This window comes from Lissotriton helveticus, chromosome 12, assembly GCF_964261635.1.
Source record: "Lissotriton helveticus chromosome 12, aLisHel1.1, whole genome shotgun sequence".
NCBI lineage: Eukaryota > Metazoa > Chordata > Amphibia > Caudata > Salamandridae > Lissotriton > Lissotriton helveticus.
Genome location: NC_136073.1, coordinates 247,311,981 through 247,324,053, shown reverse-complemented (window position 1 = coordinate 247,324,053; position 12,073 = coordinate 247,311,981). Strand labels below are relative to the sequence as shown.

General features: G+C 46.3%; 1 protein-coding gene across 1 annotated transcript in view; it reads left to right on the top strand.

The window, feature by feature from the left end:
* Positions 1 to 12,073, top strand: part of FANCA (FA complementation group A) — a 674,778-nt gene that overhangs the window by 312,488 nt on the left and 350,217 nt on the right. The window contains exon 26 of the mRNA XM_078671408.1: positions 6,332 to 6,531. Coding sequence (XP_078527534.1) covers positions 6,332 to 6,531 — 200 coding nt within the window. The remainder of the gene's footprint in view (positions 1 to 6,331; positions 6,532 to 12,073) is intronic.

The following is a 12,073-nucleotide window of genomic DNA, read 5'->3' as shown; positions in this document are numbered from 1 at the left end:
GTATGAGTAAATCTGACCACTAAATAAACAAATTCATAGTATAGAGTTTCCCAGCTTCACTTTTCCCTTAAAACATTTATGGAGATTAAATGCCATACATTTTGTCTTTTTAACTTTGACTTCAAGACCGCAAGCATCACATGCAGCTGAAAACCTTTTCAGTAAATATGTAGCCCCATGGGTGTCCTAAAAACTAGTAGAGTGTCATCAGCAAACATTAACTGGGCTATCAGTTATCTCAGGAGGGTCCCCATTACAATCATTTAGGGACTCTAGTAGCCTATTAATGTATAGGGTGAACAGAGTTGGGCCAAGACGCACCCTTGTCTCACCCCTCTACCCACCTTAAGGCATTCAGTAAGTTTGCTATTTGTCCTATTTTTTCTGAGCATAAGTTCCCTAGTGGAACCTGATAATCGTTTGAAGGAGGTAGCCTAGAACACCTAGATGTGTTAGAACTCCCCACATTTTCCTCCTGGGGATTAGGTGAAAGGTAGCACATAAGTCCACGAATACGACGTACACGTGTTCTTTTCTAATCACCACGTACTTCCATATATCTAAATAGCTGGACAATTGTCCCAGTATTCTCTCTAAAACCTGCCTGAAGGGACAAGAGAATCAAATGTTTCCTAATCCAGTCATGTAACCTCCCCAATAGGTTCCTGCTGAACAATTTTTGCGAGATATCTATCAGGCTTATTGGCCTGTAATTAGCAGGGTTATTATTTGTCTCCCCTTTTATACACTGGGACCACCTCTGCCCCTAGCCAAGAGTCGCAGACCTGTGTACCACTGTAGATAGAATTAAAACTAAGAATGAGACTCCATACATCCACTTCTGAGAGGAAGAGGGCCCCAGGGATTTTATCGAAACCAGGGGCTTTCCATCTCTGTAGCGCATAGAGGGCTAGCCTGACTTCCTCAAGGCTGAAAGTCAATAGTGTCAGTGTCCCTGGATTCAATATTTAAGTCAACACATAGTAAGTTATCAATTTTCAGTACCATTTAGGTCACGCCGGCATAAAGTGTACTAAAATGGTTTATCCATGTCATTAGTTGAATGTGAAAATCTTCATTTATGACCTGTCTCTAGTTACCCTGAGCCACGATATGGCAGAACAACTTGCTATTCTTGGTTTTGGCCGCTGAAGTTAAATCTCTCCAATGTCCTTCTTCCCGTTTTCTTCTTGCTAGACTTTGGACTTTGTTGTAATGATAGCTTTTTTGTGCCACGGTGCTTGGTGTCCCATTTTAATAGCTCCCATTAGTTCTTTCTATGCTGCTTTACAAAACTCATTCACCCAACCTATTTTGTTATTGTAGTTAACAGACCACTTCACTTTAAAAAAAAAAAAAAGAGAAGTTTTTAAGTTCATCAATTAACTTGATATAACTGGAGACCCTTTGACTGACCAGTTGGATGAACCGGACTGGAGAGAGGAGTTTGGGGAAACCAGTGCTCTGGATACCTCCCCAGACCTTGGCATGTTGTCTCCTCCTACCGTGGATACGGTGGAGGGAGCTTCTTACGCATTGGTGTTGTGTAGGGCGGCCGAGGCTCTCAACCTCGAGCTACCTATGGTGGCAGTCAGGACTAACCTCCTGACAGAGGTGCTTCAACTGACAGCAAACTCTTCAGAGCCCCTGCTGCCGTTCAATGAAGCCCTAACTGACATTCTTTTGGGCACCTGGTCCAGGCCCAACACATCGGCTCCTGTGGATAAGATGATTGCCCGACGCCACCGCCCAGCTCCAAGTGACCCCACTTTCCTCCCCCAACACCCCTCCCCTGAGAGCTTGGTGGTCAAAGCCTCGACGCCCAAAGGCGCGTTCCCTATCGCGCCACCTCATAGGGAACGTAAAAAGCTAGATCAGCTTGGAAAGATCTTTTCTTCCTCCAGCTTGGGGCTGTGGTTGGTAAACACTGCATGTCTGTTGGGCCGTTACACCCACTCTGTGTGGTATACGGTAGTGCAGGTGCTGCCCTAGTGCCGGGAGGAGGCCCGGTCCTTGCTCTTCCGTACAGCCGCTGAGGGGAGAGACGCAGCCAAGTTAACCATACTATGTGTACTGGATACCTCCGACTCGCTAGGCAAGACAATTTCAACATCGGTAGCCCTTTAATGCTACACCTAGCTGAGGTAGACTGTTTTTTACGGGAATGTCCAGACTACCCTGATGGACATGCCCTTTGATGGCCATTGCCTGTTCAGCGACAAAGCAAACAACGCGCTACAGTGCTTCAAGGACTCTTGGGCTAAGGCCAACTCCTTGGGCCTCTCCACCACCCGCCCTGCGCAGTCTGCTTTTCGCCCCTTTCGTGGCTACGGAAGGGGTGCCCTGCCACATTCCACCCAGAACCACAGGCCAGAGCAAGCTGCTCAACCCACGACGATCCTCCGTCGTGGGTTTGGGCGCCAGCGAGCTGGCCAGTCCACCAGCGCCCCTTCTGCAGCAGCCTCCAAACCCTCCTAGTCTGACCTTTCAGGGCCACCAATCGCCAGTGGGCATCAGGATTCACCATAACCTCCTCCACTGGCGCACCATCATGTTGGACAGGTGGGTTTTGCAGATAGTCCGAAGGTGCTACTCCCTCCCCTTCGAGACTGCCCCTCATCCATGCCACCTCAATACCATCACATGTTGGAGGATCATTTGGCCCTTCTCCAACAGGAAGTTACGGCTCTCTTGGCCAAGGGGGCTCTCGAGTGAGTTCCTGCTCCAGAAGTAGGTCCTGGTTGTTATTCCCACTCCTTGCTGGTGCCCAAGAAGGACAAAGGCCTGAGTCCTATCTTGCATCTCAGGAACGTCAACTGCTTCCTCCGAACGGAGAAGTTCAAAATGTTGACACTGGGTCAGGTCCTGTCTGCCCTCGACCCTGGAGACTGGATGGTAGTGTTGGACTTGCAGGACGCTTACTTTACATCCCCGACCTGCTGCCCTCCTCCCCCCCCCCCCCGGCTTTACCTGCGGTTCACGGTGGGCCACGAGCACTTTCAGTTTACCGTGCTCCCCTTTGGTGTTACCAGCGCCCCTCGGGTGTTTTCACAAAAGTGATGGCTCTGGTCGCAGCTCATCTGCGTAGATCAGGGGTTCCAGTCTTCCCCCTGTCTCGACGACTGGCTGTTGAAGATGGGCTCACCCCAGACAGTCGTCTCCCACGTCCAGACTACGGCGGACCTCCTGCATTCGCTGGGGTTCACTATCAACATGCCGAAGTGACACCTTACTCCCTCTCAGAAGCTCCTTTTTATCGGAGCGATCCTGAATACAACGACGTTTTGGGCTTATCCTCCCGAGCAGCGAGTCTGGGATATTCGGCTCTGGTTCCGAACTTTCAGCCTCTATCCCGGATTTCGGTCAGAATGACCCTGAGGCTGCTGGGCCTCATGGCCTCCTGCATCCTGCTGGTAGAACATGCCAGGTGACATATGCAGGCTCTGGAGTGGGACCTGAAGTTCTAGTGGGCACAGCATCAGGGGAATCTGTCCTATTGCGTTCAGATCTCGGAGGGCACTGCACGACAATTACAGTGGTGGCTAACGGACCAGGATTGAGTCAATGGCAGATCCCTCTCCCTTCCCCAACCGGAGTTCACAGTGGTGATGGATGCATCACTTCTGGGGTGGGGCAGCCACATGGGAGAGGCGGAGATCAGAAGACTCTGGTCTCCGGCGGAGTCCGGGCTCCACATCAAACCTCTGCGGGCGATCCGTCTTGTGCTAAAAGCATTCCTCCCCTCTATCCGGGGAAGAGTAGCGCAGGTGTTCACAGAGAACACCACCGCCATGTGGTACTGCAACAAACAGGGCAGGGTGGGGTTGTGGGCCCTGTGTCACGAGGCTCTCCGTCTCTGGACATGGGTGGAACATCAGGGCATAATCCTGGTGGTTCAACACCTGGCAGGTTCACTGATCGCCAGGGCGGACAAACTCAACTGCAGATGCATGATGGATCACAAATGACGTCTTCACTCGGAGGTGGTGAAAGGTCTCTTTCGGCAGTGGGGAGAGCCTTGGTTAGATCTATTCGCCACCGAAGAGAACGTGCAATGTCAACACTTCTGCGCATTGGAATTTCCAAGGCGGCACTCGCTAGGCAACGCTTTTCATCGCAAGTGGAGTTGCGGTCTTCTATCCGCCCTCCCCTATACCACTTCTGCCCAGAGTGCTGAAGAAGATCAAGCACCACCGGGCCCAAGTCATTCTTGTGGCTCCGGATTGGGCACGAAGAGTCTGGTATTCTGAGCCGTTACACATGGCCATCGATCCTTCGATCAGACTGCCTCTTCGGAAGGATCTTCTATCGCAGCAGCAGGTTACAGTCCTCCACCCGAACCTGTCCAGCCTTCACCTCCTTGCATGGATATTGAGCAGCGACAGTTGACAGTTTTTGACCTTCCTCCCGAAGTCTGTGATGTGATCTTGGCAGCCATGCGTCCCTCCACTAAGACGGTCTACACCTGTAGATGGAACAAATTTGTGGCATGGTGCGCAGCAAAGGCTGTGGATCCCGTTTCTGGCCCTCTTTCTGAGGTTCTGTTGTTCCTCCTTTCTTTGGCAGGGTTCCGCTCTGGGCACTCTTAAGGGCTATCTCCCAGCCATTTCAGTCTTTTTTAGGCTTCCTGATCAGCCTTCTCTTTTCAAGTCCCTTGTTGTAAATCGCTTTCTTAAGGGCATTACTCATCATTTTGCTCCTGTTCCCTGCGTAATGCCTCAGTGGGACTTGAACTTGGTTCTTACTTTTCTTATGTGCCCTCCCTTTGACCCGCTACATTCTCACTTTCAAGACTGCATTTCTGGTTGCCATCACCTCTGCTCGTAGGGTGATCGAGCTCCAAGATCTTTCTTCAAAATCTCCTTTTCTGGCGGTTCATCCGGACAAGGTTTTCCTTCGAACTCAACTCTCTTTTCTTCCCAAAGTGGTTACTTCTTTCTACATTGGTCAAACCATCACTTTGCCAACCTTCTTTTTGCCTCCGCATCCTTCTAAGGAGGAAGAGAAGCTCCACCGTCTGGACCCAAAACATGTGCTTTCATTTTATTTGGATCGCACCAATCAATTCTGGGTGGATGACCAGCTCTTTGTTGGCTACTTGGGGGCCAAAAAATGTTCGGCTTCGCACAAACGGACCATCTCTTGGTGGGTCGTTTTGTGCATTAAAGCTTGCTACTCTTTGGCAAAGAAGGAGCCTCCAGTGGGATTGCACGCCCATTCCACCAGGGCGACGCCAGCTACCACTGCTTTGGGTTGGGTAGTCCCCCTCAATGACATTTGTTAGGCAGCTACGTGGTCATCTCTGCACACCTTCACAAAACACTACTGCCTGGGCAGCCGCGTCCGGAGGGATGGATTCTTTGGCTGTTCTGTTCTCCAGGACTTTCTGGTGTGAACTTGGTTCGCAGACCCACCTCCAGGGTTGGTATTTCTGGGGTATCTATACTAAAGGTAAGGAATCTATAACTAATTCTCTCTTTCAGATTAACAAGTTACTTACCTTCGGTAACGATAGATCTGTAAGAGACATAGATTAGTTATAGATTCCTTACCGCCCCACCCATCCTCCCAGTTCTGCAAACTGACTTCTAGGGTCAGGGAATCCCTTTTCAGGGCCCTAGTTTTGTGCACCAGTGGTTAGTGTCTTGCATGGCTTTGCGCTTTTGGCATGGAATGTTGTGTAAAAGAACTGACGTCGGCGCGCGAGGGCGGCGTCTAAATAGCTACCACAATGTTATCCCGGTGACCACGAAGCTAACGACGAACGCGGAACCGACGATGCCACTTTTCGACGCGCAGGGGTACTGCTGACGAAAAAAGTCCTCCGGATCCAGTCTGACGCCTGGGGATAATTCTAAAGGTAAGGAATCTATAACTAATCTGTCTCTTATAGGTATATCGTTACAAAAGGTAAGTAACTTGTTCTTTAGTAATTCAACCTATTGCAGAAAAGTATTTTTTTTTTAAATTGCATGACCTTCTGAGGAAACAACCTCAACAGTGTGATGTATGTGTTCATGTAGAATAGCATACTGACCGTAGAATTTGAGGGGAAATAATGTAAATGTGATGGAGGAGCCAATCCCCCCAGTCCTAAAAACACTAAGCAAGGGCCCATTGAAAACCAAAAGAAAGCTGAGTTATGTTAAGCCACTTGTAAGTTGATTTCTCTGACACACAATTACACATTAAAAGGGAATTTAAAGCTAAATCTAAAAATGGGTCGTGGCTGTGTGTTTTAATGGGTCTCCTTTGGGCTGACAAATGCTATTGTGCCCACGTGCGAGAATCATCACTGTATTGTTGATTATTTCTGCTATGTATTTTTTAGGGGATTTTACTGAATGATGCTCACACACTAGGACTAGCTGTTTTTGCAGTTCACCTGAATGAATCAAAGTCGCTTCTCCCACCATTGGATCTTGGGGACTATGGCCAAAGCAAGGCTGCTGAGGATAAAGATTCACTAGGCAAATTCTGGAACCATCTACTCGAGTGTAGGACAGGCAAATCCTTGTCCTTCATTCTAAGGTGAGATTGTTTTCTTATACCTTATGTCTTTTTCCCTAGTTCTGTTTTTGTAAACTATGTTTAGCCATTGTTGGACCCTGGTGTCCATGAGAAACGCACAGTATACCCCTTTGAAAACTCATGATCCCCCACCCATCAAATTGTACACTCCAACAGAACCTTATATGTCTAACAGGAAGACTCTTAAAAACAGTGCAACCGAATGGGCTTGTGGAAAATTCCCGGATATTCCTGGAAATGTAGTCTCTTTAATGCAGTAGAGTCCCACACTCCCAGAATTAGTACAGGTGATTTGGCTTAAGCATTGTCTGACTGGCCTTCGCTTTGGACATTCCAAATTTTGTTGGTGGCTGATCAGATTTGGGACATATAATTTGTAGCATTGCTAGGACAGCATTTTCTGTGATCGTTTCTTTTTATCCCACAACATTTGTCTCTGCTCGAGCTGCCTTCTTTTGCCATTGCGAATGCTGCCTTTTTCATCTAGATGTACTCTGCTTGCAGGCCTTGTTGAAAGCCTGGTTATGGGTGGCCGCAGTGCCATTCAGCGGTTCAATCCCTAAGACCTTCAGTCCCTTGTTCACTTCAATCACATGGTCGTTTATTTACCCCGCCTGAATCCACATGAAGTGTCCAGCAGAATATGATTTTCTGTCAGAGTTCACTGTTCTGGCATCTGCTGGCCCTGTCTGTTGAGAAAGTAGTTTGTGAAAGGTCCTTGAGCAGGAAGACCGTAGCACATGAACAGGATAGGTGCCTGGCATCGCACTTTAGTAATCAGCATTCTGTAGTAATGGGGTCATCTTGGTAAGGATGTTTTGTAACCCGTTCCCTGGGCTCACTGTTTTGGGGCCTACTCTGTCAACTCTCTTGATACCGGCTTCTTCCCTTGCTTTAAGCTGTATTATCTGAGAAAAGAGTAGTTCAATCGAGCTCTGGGTGTCAGTTTCTTCTGCAGCTTCTTTAAATTTGCATGCTTGTATATATTGTGCTTTGTGTGGTTTTTCAAGTCTTTGCATTTGTCATTTAGTGCCCGCAACCTATCTACTGCAGTGTCCCTCGTCTCAATATCAGGTGTTTTTGTTCATAATTCCTCTGTGGCCAACTTGATCGACATCCGCTCTCTGTGATGTCAGGGCTTCTGTTAGAGTTTGTCAGACATTCTGCAGCTCCTAAAGTAAGTCCTCCTTCCATTTACTTCTCGAATCTTGTAGGAGCTCCCTCAGGTGTTCCTTACTTGTTAACACACCATCTGTCTGTTTCTCTGCTGTAGTTGAAGCTGCCATGTTTGAGTAACTCTTATTCTCTTCATAATGCTGTCTTGTGCGGAAACGTCTGATATGTTTCTGCTATCTGAGGTTTTGGGAGGAAGTGGTCCCTCATGCATTGCCACCCCTTGAGGAGTCTTGGGGATCAAGCCTTGTCCCCCAGTAAAGTGGTTTGTCGTCAGGGGAACTGTTCTTTCTACCTGACCTGCAGCCACCACAGCCATCATTGACCTCTCTGCTCTTGCTCAGTTTCCCCAAATTAATGTTCTCCAGTGGTTGGGCCCAATTTATTCACCAGACCACCTTTGTGGGCCTGCAAATGATGCTTGTGGTGTACCCTCTCTGCTGCTTTGGGACTTTTCTCTCCTCATTCATAGTTGGACAGTATGGAGAGGCTATAGTACCTTTTCCTTTTACCCTTCCTTCTTTCCCCTTTGTTTTCTCCTTCATTTTTCTCCTTTAGTAGTGCTGCTCCCAAGCACTCTATGCCGTGTCTCACTTAAGCCCCCACGGAAGCCTCACTGTGCTCTACCTCTGCCTTTCTCCTGGCTCACGCCATCTGTGCCTGGACAGCCAGCCCCTGCAGTCACTTTTTCTCACCACCACTTACAGGCTTCCTAAGGTTCCTCATCAGCCTGCGCCCCAGGGTCTAGGTTGTGCTGTGGTAAGATCTGCTTGCCTGTTGCATGTTTCCCTGAGTGGGTCAGGTGATTGTCTCACTAGACATTTCCGATGTCTAGTGGAGGCACAACCATGGCATTCCCCCATCCCATTGCCTTCCACTCAAGTACTCACCGTCACCTCGGGCTGCTCCTCTCCATTGGTCAACCCACGCGAGGCAATCAGATCACTAAAGGAGCGACATATATATTAAATAGAGCCGGACTCAAGGCTGATTCTTGGGGAATCCCACAAGGGTATATCTGTGAAGTTTGAATGAAATGAAGCCATTTGATTGGCTTGCGTTTTGTTTTTTAAGAAGGATTCAAACCAGCATAGACTGTTATTATGCTGACCAGTCATATTTAAACTTTCTAAAAAGACCGGGTGTGTGACGGTGTCAAATGTTGCTGACAAACCAAGAATGTTGAGAGCTGCTGAGTTCCCCCACATCCAAAATCATGTGAATATCATTGACAGCCCCTGTTAGCACCATTTCAGTACTAAGAGAGGATCTGAACCCCAATTGATATTTATTTAGGATGATATTTTCCTCAGTGTGTGAGGATCACTATGTTTTGACTCAACTCTCTAAGATTTTGGTATGAATACGAAGCAGAGAGATTGAACGGGAATTTATAAGGTGGTTTGGGTCTGAAGTTTCATTTCTTTAGAGGGATAGAGACATGTGGTGTGTTACAAAAGGCAGGTAAAATAGCAGTTACCTAAGACTTATTGCATTTTGTAGTCATTATTGGAATGAAAGTAGAAGACAGTGCTTTAAAAATCTTAATTTGTTAAGGATCTAGAAGTGAACTCGAATTTATAAGAGAAATTTTAGATGCTACCATCTCCTCAGTTATAGGCGTAATGTTTAGACCAGGATGTGACAGCATGATCCACAAAATCAACCTTTTCATCTGTTATAGTCACTGATGTAAAAGATGATGATGAGGTCGAGATCTTATTCTGGAAGAACTCAACCAGCTCAGTGAAAAGCTTTTTCTAAGGTGGAACTTTAAGCAAGTATGTCCTTATTTTGAAACAAAGAGTTCCTTAAAATGATTTTTTCCTGAAAGAATGTTTTTCTGTAACCACATCTAGTGGATCTTATTAGTGTTTTATAGGCTCTGAGTTCCTGTTTGTATGCCTTCTTATATGATGCGGCATACAAGCTTCTTCATGTTCTCTCTAGCTGTTTAAATTTCCTTTTTGCTAGTGTTAGTTCTTGCAAATACTAGGGGGCCAACAAGGTTTTACAATGGGATAATCCAATTTTGTGAGTTACCACCTCATCTAAAGTTTTTGAGATCCAAGTGTTAACCCCTTCGACGCTGATGACGAGCTGAGCTCGTCATGAGTTACGCCTCTCGTACGCTCATGACGAGCTCAGCTCGTCATGTAACGTGGGGTTTTAAAAACCGCCGCGCACAGCGGGAAAACCGCTAGCGCGCATGCGGTTAAACTGATTAGCAACATTCTCCATGCTGTTAGTTGACTGGACATTGGACTGAGATTTTGTAGTTTTTCACCATTCGGTATTGACCAAGAATATAAGGTGCTTTTTTGGCTGATGCAGTTGATGGCCTGTCTTCTACCATAAGAAGGTGGAAACAAAATAACCTTATGATCTGGCCATATAGTGGCATCATAGAGATGGTGTAGGTTGTGTCCAGCTAGATGGGTTGGGTATTGAACATGTTGCTGTAGATCAAATATCGAACATATATTGACAAGCTGCCAACTATTGGTATTCAATACATTGTCATAATGAATATTTAAATCCCAGAGTACAACCAGAAAATTTGTCTCAAGATATGCTGCTTTATTGTCTTTTGAAGTGAGTTCGCAATTTTTTTTACTGAGATTGGGGGTCAGTAAATTAACACATTTTATTATATAGGTATAATTAACTTATAAATGCTGAGGTATTCAGCCTCGTGCAAAGGTAAAATGGTCCACGTGGAGCATTTGTGTTTCCTCCTGAATTATATCTACACGTCCACCATTTCTAGTGTCTGGTTAACTGAGCGTATTACACAGCCCTGAGGTAATGGCAATAATAAATCAGGGTCAGATTTGTCTTTTGGCCATGTTTCAGTTACAAATAAACAATCAAATGTAGGTTCTCTTCCAGGGGATGCTCATCAATAGTCATAGCATATACAAAAATACATACATACATATATATATACATATATACATACATATATATGTATTTTTTTTTATTGAGATTGGGATGAGCATCAAGGCTATGATTTGGGAGGAAGCCCATTCAGGGCAGGATCGGTGTTCTGCTATGATTTGGCAGGAAGCCCATACAGGGCAGGATCGGTGTTCTGTCATATATTTAACCTGAGTGAAACCGATTAATGACATGTTAATTAATTGACACGCGTGGTAAGGCATTGTATGGTTAAATAATAACGCTCGCCCAATAAGACATTTTGCACAGTATAATGATGAATTAATTATGTGTATTTTCTATTTGCACTATGTTTATGTCCATGAGAATGAATGAATTTAGGCATTCCATCATGGCCGCCAAAGGAACACAAAGATTAACCAGAGTTGCCCTTTTTGATGTTAATGACTGATGAACTGCAAGTCCTCTCTCGTTTGTTATGATTTAATTCATGTTTTAAAAATGGAATTGTTTGGGAATGTAATGTGATATTGAGGAAGGCGTGTAGCCGAAACGCGTCTGTCCATTAACTCCTTCGGTGCTCATGACGAGCCCAGCTTGTCATGAGTCACAATGGAGCTGTGCTCATGACGAGCTGGGCTCGTCATAACCGCTGCGCGTCGCACGATTGATTCCCCGCCTGTGCGGGCGAATTAATCAGTGGGCGGGGTTGTGAGGAGCCCAGCTCGTCATGAGCACAGCACCACTGTGACTCATGACGAGCTGGGCTCGTCACAAGCACCGCGGACCCCCGCACCATGGGGGAATTACCCCTGCAGCGTGTGACTATTAAATTTGCAAAACTCCCTTTGCCAGTGTGCGCCTCATTTCATGACTGTGGGAGAAAGGAAGGTCACATGCTGGGATATATATATATATATATATATATATATATATGAACGCTCCTGTTGCACCATTCACGAGTCACTCCTGCAGCGGGTGCCGTTTTTCGCGGTGGTGCACCGCGATACAAAATAACTGCTCCACTTGCTCCAAAATATCCCAGCCGGGATTAAAAGCAAAGTAAGGCACTCACGGGGTCTGTCAATCTCAGCAACAGTATTTATTCAACAGACGCGTTTCGGGAGAGCGCTCCCTTCGTCAGTGTTTCACACAAAACGCGCGTAGCAGCAGCATGTTATAACATTTCATTTCCGTCAAAGCGGGCATAGACATAAACAAAGGACAGACTGTAAGTCTTAGTCATACGCGCCATCTTGTAGTGTCTAATACCCTCATTTGCAAAAGATAAGTGTGTGATCTCATTAAACCTTCAACCTTATTGCATGAATAGTAGTTATTATTCATTATATTCAATGTTGATGGCCATGAGGTTTACTGGTAATTCACATAAACGCGAACATTTTAAAACGCTAAAATGCGTATTCAGTGACCCTCTAAATGAAAGGATCTCAATTTACCGCCGTGA